We start from the raw sequence: 17651 nt of genomic DNA, 5'->3' as shown, positions 1-17651 counted from the left end.
CAAACTTCTGTCCAAAGAAACATTTATTCTTTAAAATGTATTATTAAAAGCTAACTACCAATGTAATATTTGTTCATTGTTGACAATTTAGAAAATGCAAAAAAAAAAAAAGAAAAAAATAAGGAAATCACAAGTTTTACCCAGAATCCTGCTATCCAGGGATCACTTCTGTTCATATTTCAGTATTATTCAAAAATAAAATCCTAGTAGCATTTTGCAACCAGGTTTTTATTTCATTTAATACATGATGAACATTTCCCACAACAGTATAATTTCCACAACAGAATTTTTAATGACTGCATGTTTTCCTTAATGTTGTGGAGCAAAAATATCATACTATCAATTTCAGGCATTTAGGTTGTTTTCCCATTTTTCACTAATGAATCTTCGCTAATCTCCCCAGAGTTTTTGAAGACAAGAAGTAAAGTAGGCAGTGACATTTGGAGATACAGGAAGATATAATCTTTGATATGAGTCCAAAGATTAAGCTCTGTTGCCACATCTGATGCCCATTTTTCAGCCACAGCTCTCACGTTGTGGGGCACCAGGAAATTAATAGTTTGAAGGTGTCAAAGATTCCCAGAGAATACCTCAATGGGGCAAACAGCTCTACTGCACCCATCATAGGGTAGAGAAACCCCATAAAGAAGCCTACAATCCCACTCAACAAGCCTTCACGCAGAATGATAATAACCACTCTAAACACTTCGATCAGCTGAAGTAAAAACAACTCCTCATATGAAAAGATGTTAGTCATCAAATAACAAAGGTGTGTTCATGAAGGATGAAAAGCCACCACAGCTGTCAGTGGGAAGACTGAAGGACAGAATTCAAAGTCCTAAGGGGAGACTTGCAGCCAAAAAGTTTACAACCACAATCAAAATATCCTCCCATGCTAGGCACCACAGCTGTAGCATAAGTAGTGTGTATGTCAAACGTATACACAAAGACCATTCTAGAACAATATAAGAGCTTCAGCCATCCCCAGAGTTGTTTCCATTTTCTCCCCTCGACACTTCCGAGACTAGAACAGGGTGGCCAGGAGAGTGGGCACCATGTGTAGGATAAAATGACAGGAATAAGACTGAGGACAGTTTCAGTGCCTGGTGGGGAGGACCATCCTCTTGTTCTCATAATGTTCCTTTTCCAGTGATTCTTCTTTCTCTCTGGTCCTCAAACATCAGAGGTGGGTACATGCTTCCATGTGTAAGTGCGTAAGTCTGCCTCGCTCCTTTCTCTTCTCATGGCTCCAGTCACCTTGAGAGACCAGACCTCTATGAAACTCTGCCTCCATATAACGAGGTTCCCTTTGGGTGTTGCCTGGTGGTGGTCTCACAGAAACTTCAAATTCCACAAGCTTGAACTCATGACTTCTGAAATCCTGCCTCTCTTTCTCCACCTTGAATAATGGGTTGCCAAATGAGAAACATGGAATGAAAGCCTGAAAAGGGGGCTCAAGATTTCTCCAATGAATGAGAACATTCTCCCCACCCCCACCCACCAGGAAAACAAAAGCCCCTCAGTGCAGAAGGCCAAACCACATGCTAGCTGATGGTCATTCATGACTGCCTGCATGGGGCCCTGGAGAGTAGCCGATTCTCAAACTGAGGCTCATCTCATCTGTGCAAGAACATCTCCATGTGTACTCAAGGGGATGGGCTGGGCTGCAACACGGAAGAAAAGACCCCCCACCCATGCTCTGCAACCTGAGAATTTGTACTTGCTTCTACTGCCCTTGCTCTTCCTACTGAATGTATGTGTCCGCCTTCAGATCATTAAGCCTATCTTTTCTGCAATGGACATTTTTGTTGCCTCTCTAGCATCTCCTTCCCTCTTCCCTCCTGTTGGAATTTGCAGATTCCAAAGCAAATAAATTTCAGTGACTTAAGTCAATTCCAGTTGGTTTTTCTGTTATTTCCACCCAAAAGACCCAAAACCATTGTTTATCCTTGTGTCCCTATTAACATCTGGAAAATCCTGAGAGTGTGCAATATATATTCTTGTAGACGAAGAAAGAAATGAAAGAAGAAAATTAGGGAGAAAGAGAGGGAAGGGAGAGAGGAAGGAGGGAAAGAGAAGGTCAGAAATTTTACAAATCAACAAAGAGTAAAAATTGCAGAAAAATAAAAGCTTGTCTCTTAAACAACGGATGTGAGCTCACGCCAACTTCTACCTTCTACATTTGGGGAGACAAGCTCAAGTCAATGTGCTTTGATTTGTTTATAGGAAAGTCTGAGAAAGAATAAAGAGAAAATGGATTCGAATTAGACACCATTTACTCTGAATCTAGAGGTTTACATTTTGCTTTAAACCAAGAGGTTTTAAAGAGCCAATAAAGACCACACGCCTGAATCTTACTTCATATGTTATTATTCTTTATTTTATTTGTATTCTGTCTTGATATCAAAATCAGACATGTATTTTGCAAGGAGAAAGTCTGCACAATTGGCAAAACTGGACTCATGCCATGCCCAAATTACCTACACCAAGAAAAGGCTGCAAAATGCATTCAATGAGGATGACGACACGGTATAATCGATGTTTCTCCTTTGTGTGAATGGGTAAAATCAGGGGCCTTTGGTTAAAATGGGAAAAAAAAATGAGAAAATATGACTACATTTCTAATTAAATACAAAACTGATCAAATAAACACAAAAATATGTGTGAAATAGACACATGTGATGCTAATTTTAAATATATTTAAATTCAGATCAGGAGCCCACATCGTAAGTAGGGTTGCTGGAATTCACTTCTAAGACTGGCCATCTTACATGGGCACAGAATGGAAGGATTTGAGGACTGCCTGCAAAGCCTTCAGCTCAGGAACTTCTCTGCCCTGTGCCGCTGGATATCAGCCACATCCTTCCTGAGACCTAGTGACTACTAGCAGTTATTCCTAAATGCACGAACCTCAAAAAGAGTAATATAAAAATCCTCATGCTGTAAATCAATCACAAGGCCCCTCTTGGGAATTAGATTGTTCGATGGCTTTTGCCCTCACAGAAGGGAACAGGACAGTGAGCGTCTTAGATGGGACTTCACATGATGCTAAGCCAGGTGCCTCACTCAGAGGGAGGAGAGATTAGGCAGCTAGAGCGTTCTATGGGAGAGTAGGCCCAGGTGAGGCCCCGGTGGGGCCCACAATGAAGCGTGAGGGGACAGAGGCAGTTGGATGCCCACCAAGCTGCAGAATGAAGACAAGGGCACTCTCACCATGAGCAATGAGAGAACCAGGGATGGGGGTGGGGAGCAGAAAGAACTATCATATGCTCAGTTAGCCCTATTCACCACCAATTCCCAAAGCCTGTCTGGTGGCCGAGAAGAACCAGACCTGGAGACCAATCTCAGGACCCTGGGTCCACCCACCTATAGTGAACAAGTGCAGAGGAAAGACAGCCAGGTAAACCAGAACAAAGGCAGGTAGATTCAGATCCAAACAGGAGACCTATGTAAGGAACTGCCAACTTTCCTGCCTTTCCTTCTGGCTTCTCTCCCTTCCCATCCTCCCCAGGTATGTGTCCTCTATGTCACCTTCCTTCTTCAAATCATCGATGTCTTTGCACTCAAACTACCACCATTCACAAACTTTATAAAAGGTTTTAAATAAAAGATAAATGTTATAACATGTGCTAGACCCCCAATTGTGTGTCAGCATCTTCATTCCAGTGTTGCTACTATTTTGCTTTAAAACTATAAACGCCATAAACCTGGAGACTATCTCTGTGGAATAGGTTTTATACAGTGTTCACATGGGCATACAGGAATTCAATGGACATTTTGTGTTTTATTTCCTATATATGTTTTACAAGGAATGTGACTTTTTCTCTTTTTTTCGAAAACCAAATTTGAGAGGCATATTAAGGGTAAAATTATATGATACTTTTAGTACATTTTCCTCATGCTTTCTGGGTTTTGTGAACAAAGACAAAATTCTAATCCAATTAAACAAGGTAAATTTGAGTCTTAGACCTTAAATACAGTGACCTTGGTTCTGGCCTATCAAAGATGTAGAAACTGAGGCTTGCAGAAGCAAAATGACTTGCTAAAATCACATGACAAAGCCAGTTTTAAGAGCTATCTTAGGACACACATGGGAGCCACTCACAGGTCATTAAGAGGGTGTGGAATCTAGTGGGGAGGAGCAGAGACTATGGAGACAAACTGATGAAGTTCAAATGCAGGCATTGCCAGTTACTCAATGGATACTCCAGTACAGGAACGAACCTCTCTATGCCTCAACTAACTTACCTGTGAAATGGGGCCACAGATGGCACTTGAACCAATGAAGACCCAATGGTTCTACACCATGAAAAGTACATAGGAGAGTGCTTAATGTATTAATAAACATCAGCTCCTTATATTATCATCATTTCTGTATTATCAGTATTTTATTACTAATTATCATCATCATCATCATCATCACCATTTCATGAAGGCTTTGAGAACTTTGGCAAGTAGGCCCAGAAGTGAGTCAATCCAACCAAGAACAGCGCCCCCTGTAGGATAAGGCACTGTCAGTAAGGAACATTATCTGATGCACACGTCACCCTGCCCCATACTTTCTTGGATGTCAGCCTCCTGGTCAGCTGTGGCAAACCCATTCTAACCATACAACGGCCAGCTAGCTCCATCCTCCATGTCCCGGCCTATCTCCCACCTCCCCAGATGTGAATCCACATACGTCACTTACGTGGCTCTTCTCACACACCACTCTGCAGCTCAGGTCCTCAAGCTCCAGGCAGTGCCCGGGCCCCACAGTCATGGAAATTGCACACTTTATTTTTAAGTGCAGGTTCTTTCCTGCCTGCTAAGCTGAGCGCCTGTATCGAAATCTCTGGAAAGAAGGTCCAGAAACCTGCCCTCCAGGGCTTTCTGATACACACGCAAGTTCCAGCAGCCCTGGAGGTTTATTGATTCAGGCACTCATCTATTCCTTCCACTTGACTACAAACTGCATTACCTGCAACGTCCGCTTTGATGCCTTTCTCCACAATTCCATGTACACAGTAGGTTTTCAATGACTATTAATTAAATAAATGTTTGCTAACAAGTCAAAGCCACCTAGGATTCTGTGGTGCGATGCGGGAGAAGCCAGGCGTGACCAACCATTGTTGCTGTTGCTGCAAAATCAGACACAGCATCGGATACTCTGAAAAGCTCCAACAAGAGTGCAGGCAGGCGCGTCCTAATGGTATGCAGTGGGTTTTGCAGTTCAATGACTCCACTCCAGAAAAAAAAAAGTGGCAGCAGTAGAGGAAAACACACAAAGACCCAGCTGCCCACAACATGAATAGCCTGGCAGGGCAATCCCATCAGGACCCACCGAGAATACAGATCAGAGGGAAGGGGGAAATCTGAGATGAGCCAGAGCCTCGATGGTGCTACCCATAATCCATTTTCAACTCCCTTCTCCTTTGCTTCCTCCTGCCTCTCTCCCTCCCCAAACCCACAGTTATGCAAGCACGACTGGAGAGCTGTTTAGGCAAAAAGAACTAACAGTGTGTGCTGACGGAGGGTCCTGTCTGCTGGTCTCGCAGCTGGGCCTGGGCTACATTGTGCTCATTATTCCTGGCAGGCGGGAGCCCGAGAGAGAGCTCCTCCTTCTGCAGCTGGCATTTTGTGAGCTAAGTTACTCGTAAGAATCAGAGAGGAAGCCCTGCATTTTGTTCCTGTGGATGATGGGGGGAAAATGGGGAGGCCAGGACATTCTAAACAGAAATTTCAAGGCTCAAACATGTAACTTTTTCATTGTGTTTTTATCGAAAGAATGTGACTCTGAACACAAACATGAGATTGTCATTGAGAATTAAAGAATGTAACTCCAGTGCGTTTAAGTTAAATCGTAACTGTCTAAAGGGCATGACGGTATACAAGTTGAAGAATGATACATTGGGGGTTTTCTTCCTTCAAATAGAATCATAAAGCTAGAGTTGGCCCGAATCCCTGATTCCAGATCATGATTATCTACTCCTGGAATTTCATCTTCAAAATTTCTAGGGATGGCAAGTTCATAAACTTTCTATAGCACAGTGGAATGTGTTTTTCACCTTGAATGCCTAAGTTCTTCCCTGTGTCCAGGTGAAATCACTGATGATCTCCCTTTGTCTAGTCAGCCCCACTGACTGATGCCAGGGCACTCTCACTCTCTTCCGTGTGCTCTTCTGAATTCCTTCTATTTTTTCCAATATCCAATAAGCAAACATAACCTAACGCAATACACAGAAAAAAAATTACTCCACAAATCTCACACCCTATGCTCCTTTTCATGAAAATAATAGTTTTTATTATCCTAGCAAATATTTCACTCTCTAGCAAATATTTCTTTCTATCTCTCTCTCTCTCACACACACACACACTTCTTTCATCTCCCAATTGGATTGCTAGATCTTTTATTCTGTAACTGCATTTTTCCCCTCCCATTTAAACATACTTTGCAGCCTTTATCAAATGAAACTCTCCTCCTTTCACTTGTCCCTACTGACTTCAACTTGCTTTTGAGGGACCATTTTCCCCAACAGGAACAGAATTCAAAATGACTCTAGGAAATCTCTAAAGTAGATATAACACAATTTGATCTCATATCACTTTCAAATTTAATGAGTATTTTTATAATTCCTTTGTATCATCAATTCCCCTTGTAGGCAAGGGGACCTAAGGCCAGTTCTGTGGTTCCACTGTCTCCAGTTGAAGCAGAGCCTCTGGCAAGTGTTTTTTGGAAGCTGGAAGTTCACCTCAGCTTACTTACCATTTAAAATCACTTTTTTGTAGTGGAGTCATATAACTCCCTTGCCTAAATCTGACGGTTCCCCACAGTAATTAGAACAAAGGCTAAACTCCCTGCCGCCATGATAACAAGGCTCATCCTCTACCTGGACCCTGGCCTGACCGCACCACAGAACACAACTTCCTCAACTTCCCGGTTCCGCTGCCCGTTCCTCTCCAGTACAAAGCACACCCAGACCATCTCCACCTCTGAGAATCAGTGCTCCCTGTCCCTTCTGCCTGAAAGACTCTTCCACAGGTTCTTCCAGACTGGCTTTCTCAACAGCCAATGCTTGTTTACCTGTACTTTCTCCTCCCTCCTCCCCAACTAGAAGTTAAACCCTACAAAGATGTTGGTGGGCGTTGCGCCCACTGTCCCCAGTGCTGGGCAGATAGTGAGCACCCACTGGGTATTTGTGGGACGGATGAACATGTGCAGGGTTCTGTGTACACAGCCATCACTCAAGATTTCTGTAGGCTCCAATCTGACCAGAGCAATGCAGGAACAGGGGAGGGGATGGAATATTCTGGCAAGAAAAATCGACAGGCCTCGACTTCCCTAACCTAGAAAAGCAACAAGGAGAGGCGTGTGTCTACAAAGTTATAATAGAAACCCACATGCAAACATACATTTTTGTTTTATTTTATTTTCACTACTCAAAATAAATTTCTGCCCCTTATTTAATTTTTTACTCCTCAAAACAACTTGCTGATGACAAAATATGCATAAACATATTTTCTTTGTCACCTCTGAACTGATCGCTATATTCATCAACTCATGTAAAAAAGAATACCGTGTGAGAAAGAACCCAAAAGCTTACCAAAACTATACATCTCAATTCTAGGGTTTTTTTTAAGGTCAGCATTACAGTTTACATAAATGAAAAAAATGTTTTTTAATGGATTCTGAGGCATGAATATTAGTATCAATTTGGAGAGCTGAAGCCAAACAAAAATGCAAAATAACCCCCAAAGGAGAAGTACACTATTGAGAAACTTGTTTTCTATTCTTTAAGATGTGTTTTATTCAGAATGCAAATACAAAGGGAGGAAATATCACTAAGGACAGAACTTTTCTGGGGAAGCCCCAAAGTTCCACAGGGCTACAGCAAACACAGTGAGAGGACTATTTTATTCATACATACTAGAACTTATATCTTTAATGTATACCTGGAAACGATGGAGAGCAGCCCTGATTGCTAAAAATACATCAAGATCTCCTACTCAACACCCAAAGAACAAATAATCCAATCAGCAAATGGGCAGAAGACATGAACAGACATTTCTGCAAAGAAGACATCCAAATGGCCAACAGACACATGAAAAAGTGCTCAACGTCATTTGGCATCGGGGAAATACAAATCAAAACCACAATGAGATACCACCTCACACCAGTCAGAATGGCTAAAATTAACAAGTCAAGAAACAACAGATGTTGGCAAGGATGTGGAGAAAGGGGAACCTTCTTACACTGCGGGTGGGAATGCAAGCTGGTGCAGCCACTCTGGGAAACAGTGTGGAGGTTCCTCAAAAAATAGAAAATAGAGCTACCCTAGGACCCAGCAATTGCACTACTGGGTATTTACCCCAGAGATACAAATGTAGTGATCCAAAGGGGCACCTGCACCCCAATGTTTATAGCAGCAATGTCCACAATGGCCAAACTATGGAAAGAGCCCAGATGTCCATTGACAGATGAATGGATAAAGAAGATGTTATATCTATATACAACAGAATATTACACAGCCATCAAAAAACCGAAATCTTGCCATTTGCAATGACATGAATGGAACTAGAGGGTATTATGCTAAGTGAAATAAATCAATCAGAGAAAGACAATTATCATATGATCTCACTGATATGTGGAATTTAAGAAACAAGGCAGAGGATCATAGGAGAAAGAGAGGGGAAAAAAAAGAAACAAGGTGAAACCAGAGAGGGAGACAAACCACAAGAGACTCTTAATCTCAGGAAACAAACTGAGGGTTGCTGGAGGGGAGGGGGCTGGGGGGATAGAGTGGCTGGGTGATGGACATTGGGGAGGGTACATGATGTGGTGAGTGCTATGTATTGTGTAAGACTGATGAACCACAGACCTGTACCCCTGAAACAAATACATTATATGTTAATAAAAAAAGAAAATTAATTAACTAAATAAATAAATAAAAATAAAAATACAGCAAGATATGGATTCGTCCAACCATCACTCATTGGAGCTCATGAGTTGTGTTATATTTTCATTCCTTTCAGAAGTCACCACTGGGAAACAAGTATCCTAAGGCTATGAGTCCTTTGGTTTGTCCCACCAAGAGGACCCCTGCTGGCCACATGCCACTTACCTTGCAGCCACTGTGAGTTCTGGTCTTCATCAGGGGCGTGGTGGTGCACAGCTCGATGGCCTCGGGCTCATGGAAGATGACTGCTGGAAGGGGTTCCTTTTTCAGTGTGAGGACATTCAACTTGGACTTCAGCATGGTCTGAAAGTGCTGAGAAGCAAGATAGATAGATAAATAGATAGACAGAGAGAGAGAGAGATAGATAGATAAATAAATAAATAAATAAATAAATAAATAAATAAATAAAGAACAAGCAAGCCAGCTGCAGTTAAAATTTTTGGCATTGTACATGGCACAAGTGTACATCAAACCCAGGAGCAAAATCTTTGTTTTACAAACTCTCTTTTACTAGGGGAGGTCAAGAGAAACTTCATAAAATGAAGGGAAAAACTGTCAGGACAGCACCAATGTGACACCGTGGGAGACGGCCAACCCCCACGCAGAGACCAAGGAAACATGGGGTTAATGGGAGAATCACCTAGGACCTTGCTCTGAGAAGTTCTTTCAAAGTGTTATATAGAGATAGAATCCTAGAGGTTCAACCAGGCCCATGTCAGCCAAATAAGGGTAGATGTTCAGGAGAGAATGCTAACAGAGCTATTTGGGGGAGCAGTCTAGAGCTAATGGAAAAGGAGAAGACCCAATGAAAAACAACACAAGACCCCTACTCTCTGCCTTCCCCAGTTCTGCCATGCATTGGCTGAAGAACTTTAGGAAATTCACTACTTCTCAATAGACCATTTCATCTGCTGGACTCTAGGTAAATATCTATTCTATATGCAGCTCCCACTGGCACTGGTTTTAAAATATGCCCAGAATCCAATTACATTTAATCACTGCTATGTATACACCCAGTCCAGGCCCATCTTTGTTTGGTCCACCATAGCAGCTGGTTTGACCACTTCCAACCTTGCCCCAGTGCAGGGTATTACCACAGTGCAGCCACAGAGAGCCTTCTAAAATCAAATCATGGCCTGTCACCCCCCTGCTAAGACTCTCCTAAGCCTTCCCTTCTTCTCAGAAAAATTCCAAGTCCCTTCCCTGGCCTTGAAGCCCATGCACAATTCAGGGACCTCTGTTTCTCTAACCTTGGCTCCCACTCCTCACCCTCTCACTTGCACCCAACCACCATAGTCTCTTTATTCTTCTGAGAATAAGGCAAAGACTCATGTGCCTTGGGAGCTCTGAACATGCTACTCCTGCCCTGGTATCTGCATGCCTGGCTTCCTGATCTTCTTGAGGACCTTGATCAAATGCCACCTTACGACACAGTTCCATAGTCAGGAGAGCTCCATGATTGTTTTAATGCTCTTCGGTTAATGTCACAGTCTTGAAACCCCTCATAACTTCTATCTCTGAACTTGCGTTTTGTAAGCTAAGTCCAATGAGACAGTAGTGTACATGCATGAGTAGAGGAGATACACACCGTATGTGCAACCCCTGATCCTAGCAATTCAATGAGATGCAAAGTGAGTACAAGGAAAGCATGTTAAGCCTATGGCTCAGTACAAAGCACTCTGGCAGCCCCAAGAGGCCATGCTTTAGGAGCAGAACTTGCTTCAAATGCAGAAAGAAGTCAGTTTGTTCTAACAAACATGAGTGATCAAGGAACCCTAGCGTATCCCTTTTATTTGTATGACTTTCCTGTAGTAGGCACCCACTTACACTGAAAACGACAACAGAGAAGGAAAGGGACAGGCAGGGCAGCCACAGCTCCTCCTCCTCCCATCTGTCCCTCCTCGTGAATCAGTAAACCAAAGGTCAAGTGTCGGGAGAATGTGCATGTATTAGAGATGAAAGAAAAACGGGTGAGTTTGTTTTGTAGTGTTTCCATTGTTCTGGTAAACACAACATTCAGATGCACCCATGAACAAGGAAATGCAGATCGTGTGATTTCAATGATTCCACTCCTATATATTTGTATTTAAAGTGGGCACTGCACAACATAATGATGACTGGCAGAGTCACATTATAATCTAAATTTTGAATTTTTCTTTACTTACAAGTAAAATAGCAAAAGCAACCAACCAGCCAAACAGAAAAACACCATGACTATTGCAGAGAGAGATTCAGGGAAGAAAGGAAAAGGTTTTATGATTCAGTACCTTTGGTGCCACTTTTTTTGACTTTCTGAGTAGAGGATACTGCATTTTCACTTTGCCCTGGGCCTCACAAATTATGTAGCCAGCTCTGCACACATATACACTCATCACTGTCTATTCCCTTCCTCTGCTTTGTTATTCTCATCACTACTTATCACCATTACAAAATTAGGTATTTTGTTTATCTTATTTTCTGTCATCTTCCATTAGAATACAAATGCCATAAGAGCAGAAACTATTTTATTCAATGAAAGATCCCAAGGGCCTAAAACAGTTTCACAGGTCCGCATAGAATCTACTAGAACTCCCAACTGGCCATGCTGATGGTCCGTTTTATGTGCCCACTTGCCTAGGTTACTACACTGTTACTCAACCAAACACTAATCCAGGTGTTGCTATGAAGGTATTTTGTAGGTATGATTAAAGTCCATAATCATTTGAATTGCAGACATATCCTAGATAATCTGGATGGACTCGATTCAATCCACTGAAAGACCTTAACAGGTGAGGTGAGGTTTCCCTGAGGAGGAGGAACTTGTACCTGCGAATGGGAGCTTTTGTCCATGCTGAGACTTCCAGCCCACCCTTCCTGATAGCCTGCCCCAAGGATCTCAGACTTGCCTCGCCAGCATCGACAAGTGCCTAAACCAGTTCCTTGAATAAATCTTGATGCTTATCTCCTACTAGTTCCGTCTCTCTGATCTAAGCCTGACTCATACTGCCACTTTCTAGGATACAAAGTTGCCACGCCTGGTATTTCTTCAAATGGGAGAGAGATTCGTCCTTATCTTTCCCAGTGAGTATTGATTTGTATTTTTTAAAAACATAAAGGTAAGTTTTCATATGAATCTGGAAGCTTCTTTGTTCCCAATTGGTTCTCATCCAACATGGGGGTTACAAAGGTGTCTGCGAGGAGCGAGAGGCAAAGTTGGTTGCCAATGTGGGACAGCAACTGAGGCCATATGATGAAGAGGGTGAAGGGGAGAATGGCTCAGAAGAGGAGGTAACGAGCAAGTGGGGACACTGTCCCCCCATCTGCCATTTTGCTGGAGCTCTATGAGAAATACATGAAACCACGGCTCAATTCTGCCTGACTTCTGCCACACAGTAAGTTCCTAAAGATGGCCCCAGAGGAGACTCTATTCTCATGAAGGCTGCCCAGAAGCTCTGAGAGCTGTCCTCCCGACCCCACTGTGAAATGTCATGGCTATTGGTCCAGTCGCCAAGCACAGAGAGAGATGGGAAGCTGCAGATTGGAACACACACACAGCCAGAGAGCCAAGTAAAAGAAGGAAATAAACATTTTTAAAACCCGAAATTGGGGACAGGAAGACCATGGAGTTCAAATGCCAACTTCAACACGGGCTGTGTAACCGGAGTTACCTAACTCTTCAGAGCCTTGCATCTCCGCCCAGCAGGCGTGTGCCCCGCGGGAGCTCACCGGCCCACCGCGTGCACCTTCCCCGAACACCTGTGCTCAGCCAGCCACTGTGGCAGGCGCAGCTGGAGCAGAAATCGAATGCTAGCCTCTGCCTGAAAGGGGTTCTCGCAGTGCTGGAGACTGGGAAATCAAATGACAACTGCAAATCGGGTGAGTTCATCAGACGAGCTGAACAGAGACGCTAAGGCAGTAACTGAACATGAAATTGAGAAATGAGTCCCTTAAAAAAAATGGTTTTTTTTCTTTAATGGCTTTGTCCTTTTTGCCCACAATGAAAGGATGAGGGTAAAGAGGGAAATACACTGTGAATTATCTGATGAGTCACTGAGTCTACAATAATATGTCCTTTTTATAGAAAATTAACATTTTTATGTAACTCTGAGTTGCTCTTGTAAATCTTCTAGTGGTAGAAGTGTGATAGCTTTAGCTGTTTGTGATAAGAACACTCCTGTGCCCCCTTGGAGGAAATGTCTCCACTGCTCTCTAGCTGCTCTGTGGAGCGGGGCTGTCCCTGTCCCCTGACTCTGGGAAAGAATATGGGACACAGGCTGACCACCCGAGTACCTACCGCGTGTCCCTGGCTAAAGGTTCGGAGGAAACTCAAGACTGGCTGAATAGACTCTTCCAGAAGTCTGAACTACAGAGTTGCCAGGCCAGGGTGATGTGAGTACAAAGCTGCGGCTGACCTGCTCACCCGCCAAGGTCAGTCTGAGAATGAGACCGCACAGAGACAAAGACGGCCGAGATACGGAGGGTCACAGACTTGACATTGCTGAGCCCTGGCTCCCGCCGCATCTGACTCAGATCCATCCACGGATTTACGGAGAATACGAACCAATACATTCTCTGCGATGCTTCAGCGCACTTGGGTTAGGTGTCTGAGCCTTGCAACTAAGAGTCTCGCCAACACAAATTACTTTTTGATGAAAAGAAAAATCGTCCGAGGCTATAAAATGGAGCCATTAACAAAATTTTAAAAGGACTTCATAAATGTTGAACTGCAGAAGTCAAGAGCAACATTATATTAAAAAAAAAAAAAAGATAGTGAATCTTGCACTTTGTTACCTGAATAGGCCAAGCCTTAATGATAAAACACCAATAATAATCTAAAGGAGGTCTTACAGTCCCCAGGTTATTCACGCCTACAGTAAAGTCCTCTGAGCTCCTGCCAAAATGAGATGAATTCCAAGTCTCAAGAGATAGCCAAAGAGCGTACCCACAATGACACCAATTCAGGTGGCAAGCTCTCTTGCTCGATAGCAAAGAGGGAGATGGGACAACCAGCTCTATCAGAAATGCATGGCCTTGTATTTCCCAGGTCTCAGCTTTCCCATCTGTCAAGTGTAAAGTGGTACGTTATGCCATGTAAAAAATAGTATTGCTTGTTCTTTGCGTGGGTAGACAAGTGCAACAAAGACAATGCAATTTACCATAATCCAGGAGCATTATAAAAAGGCAATAAAAGAGGAATCTAATAGAGGAGCTTGGAAAAGCGATTGCTCCCAAATGAAAGATGCACAGAGTTCCATAAAGAAAATGTGTTATTCATTCTTAAAGGAGGGAAGTGAATAGTGTTGTAGAAAATTAGGGCACTGCCCCGGACAAATTAAACAAAGCTCGGCTTTCTGCATTTGGTGCTTTATGTGCAATCCTAAAATAGAGCCTCTAAATCAAGCCCCATTATGCGGATGGGGTAATCGCCATGCCCTGTATAATTTTACAGTTGGCGCTTCCTACTCCTATTCAGACATTAATCTCTGACAGTTTAGCAGGCAAGGATTTACATATTTTACCAATTCAAATCGGGTGTATCTCACCTTTGTATTGACTCTGTATCCAAAATATAAAGCATCTTTTGAAGGCAAATCCTGCTTCCTCTTTTTCTAAGATAACTGGAACACTCTCCTCACTCAAATTAAAGAAAAGGCATTAAGGTTTTAATCCCTGGTTCATCCTTGCATTGTGAAGGCTGGCTAAAATGGTCAGTTTTAACTTGCACATTACTGATTCAGTAAGGCCCTCATCAAGCTTCAGAAATATTGCAAATGTTCTCCTGAAGAGAATCACAAGGAACAAGTGGGTGAGCCAAATAAATGGAAAACTTCAGTACCCCAAACAAATGTTAATTTGTACCAGCGTGCAGAAATCAGTAGGGCTTTCACATTCTGTTCATAACCACACTTCATTTTATTACTTGGGGGGTATGTAAGAATTAATTAAACTTTGTTGTGGTTTCCTTACATGTTATACCACTTGTTTTTAACAAGGTAGATTCAAGCCCCAAGCATGAGAAAAGAAACCATAGCAATACTCCATTGTGACTTTCAGAAGATCTCACTTATCATTTTTAATGCAAATTCTTAGATTTCTGTGTTTAAATATTTATTCTGGCATTTTTACAAAACAAAACAAAAAATAATATAAAAGCAAGAAAAAATTATTTCCTGTTAAAGAAACAGCAAATGATTTGTTAAATGATTAAGAGTAATCACATGAATGAATATAAGAAAAATTTACTTACATTCAATTTTCATGTAAGTAGGTTTTAATGCAAAATTTTGTTTTTCATTTTGTCCTTTTTTTTAAAAGGAAACAGGGTTGGAAAATCTCCCCCCAAAGCCAGCAAGCATATTCAAAATCGCACTCTTTCACTTTAAGGATTAATTTTTTTTAATGCAGTTTATGTTGATCTGGTATTTCAAGAAAAGAAAGACCAACAGCAGTCTGGCATTTCCCTTCTTGCTGCAAAGTGTCCTAGTAACTGCCTTATTGAAAAAAGTTCCAACTTAATTTTAAAGGCCTACCTCCAGACACTCCTAAATTTAAAAGGTTGTCTATATCTGTTAAAGTGATCGCTATTATTAAACTAACTGAAAATACTCATGTTCACACACCCGTATTTATCCATGCAGCTTTAATTATGGAAGCATTTCTTTTGAGCATCACAGATTCTCTCAAGAGATTATGTGGGAGAGGCACAAAAATAACTCAATGCCCACAGAGCCCGCAGAAAGCCCCCAAGGCTCTGGAAGAGCTCACTGGGGAGGAGGAAGATTTCAGCACACGTACACAGGAGTACAAAGGTCAGAAAAGGTGAAGCAGCGGAAATATGGTATTGTAAGCACCTGACAGTACACAGGACATGGTGCACTATCATCTGAAGACAGTAAGTTGAAGATGTATGCTAGGGGTGCCTGGGTGGCTCAGTGGGTTAAATGCCTGCCTTCAGCTTTGGTCATGATCCCAGCTGGGGTCCTGGGATCGAGCCCCGTGTGGGGCTCTCTGCTCAGCGAAGAACCTGCTTCTCCCTCTCCCTCTTCTGCTCCCCCTGCTTGTGCTCCCTCTCTCTATCAAATAAATAAATAAAATCTTTAAAAATAAATAAATAAATAAAGGTGTATGCTATAAACCGTAAAGCAATGACTAAAATAACAAACCAAAGAGTAGCATGCACTCATAGAAAAGAAAAAAACAGACTCATAAAAAAGAAGGCAGAAGGAGAGGGAAAAGGTAACAACAATAAAAACCCAGATGAGACAAAGAGAAAATAAGTCATAAAGTGATAGATTTAAAATCTATAAAATTGATACCCCTAGTAAAAAAGGCAGCAGATTTAGTGAGATTTGATGAAGGAGGCCCGATTCTATGTTGTCTACAAGAAATTCACTTGAAATATAAAAAAGCAAATACTACTGATAGGCCACAGGGGATAAATAGACATAAACTACAAATACGGTTGGAGATTTCAATCCTGCTCTCTCCAAAATGGATAGAATACATAGACAGAAAAGCGGCAAGGGTATCTAAAGTTTGAATACCACCACCAACCAACAGAATTCAAGGGTACAGAATACACTTCACCAAAACAGACCAAATTCTGGACCATAAAAAAAAAATTTTTTTTAATAAAATAAAAAACACCTCAGTAAATTTAGGATTCAAATTCTACAAAGGAAAATCAACAGAAAGATCTCAGTAAAATTTTCAAATATGTGGCAACTAGCACAGTTCCAAATAACCCCTAAATCAAAGAATAAATCAAAAGACAAGGCAGAAAGTACTTTGAACTGAATGGAAATGAAAACATAACACATCAAAAATTCTGAGATGCCACTAAAACATACGTAAGGGGAACTTTATAGCACAAAATGCCAATATTAGAAAAGAAGAAAGTTCTCTCTTCAATAAACTCAGCTTCAACATTACAAAAAAAAAGGGGGGGAAGAATAAACAGAGTAAATGAAACCCAAAGTGAGTAGAAGAAACCAAATAATAAAGATTGGAGGAGAAAATCAATCAATAAAGTAAAACACAGAAAAATCAATAATCAATACAATGGCCTATCTGCAAGTTCACCCAGTCTTTGTGTCTGCTGTGTCTACTGATGAGCCCATTAAAGGTCATCTTCATCTCTGTTCACTCTGTTGTTGTTTTCCTTCTTATTCTTGTTTCTCTTAGCACTTCCGTGTGATTCTTTCTTTGCTGAAATTCCCCATACATTCATGCTTGCTCTCCACTTTTTTCACTGGAGCCTTTAAATATTTATCAGTTATTTTATTTTATTTTTTAAGATTTTATTTATCCATTTGACAGAGAGACAGCCAGCGAGAGAGGAAACACAGGCAAGGGGAGTGGGAGAGAAAGAAGCAGGCTCCCAGTGGAGGAGCCTGATGTGGGGCTCAATCCCAGGACTCTGAGCCAAAGGCAGACACTTAACGACTGAGCCACCCAGGCGCCCCTATCAGTTATTTTAAATTCCCTATCGGAGTCATCTCTGAGCCTGGTTTTGTTAATGGCTTTGTCTCCTCACTATGGATCGGTTTCCCCCTGGCTTTTTGTGCCTCTCCTATTTTCCTGTTGGATTCTGGACATCATGTGTGGAAGAGTCCCAGGGAACTAGCACTTCACTTGAAACTGACCACATTCCTTCTGCTTGGGTGTCATTGTGTTGAGCCAAGTCAATCTTGTCCGGAACTGGTCTCGCTTGGGTTTTACTGCTGCATCACAGAT

General features: G+C 41.9%; 1 protein-coding gene across 3 annotated transcripts in view; it reads right to left on the bottom strand.

The window, feature by feature from the left end:
* Positions 1 to 17651, bottom strand: part of PID1 (phosphotyrosine interaction domain containing 1) — a 213736-nt gene that overhangs the window by 107136 nt on the left and 88949 nt on the right. For all 3 annotated transcript variants that reach the window (XM_040639520.1, XM_040639512.1, XM_008690392.2), the window contains one exon: positions 9102 to 9248. In XM_040639520.1, coding sequence (XP_040495454.1) covers positions 9102 to 9236 — 135 coding nt within the window. In that variant the 5' untranslated portion in view covers positions 9237 to 9248. The remainder of the gene's footprint in view (positions 1 to 9101; positions 9249 to 17651) is intronic.

This window comes from Ursus maritimus, unplaced genomic scaffold, assembly GCF_017311325.1.
Source record: "Ursus maritimus isolate PB19 unplaced genomic scaffold, ASM1731132v1 scaffold_1, whole genome shotgun sequence".
NCBI lineage: Eukaryota > Metazoa > Chordata > Mammalia > Carnivora > Ursidae > Ursus > Ursus maritimus.
The sequence above is the reverse complement of the archived record's forward strand: the minus strand, read 5'-3'. Positions and strand labels throughout refer to the sequence as shown.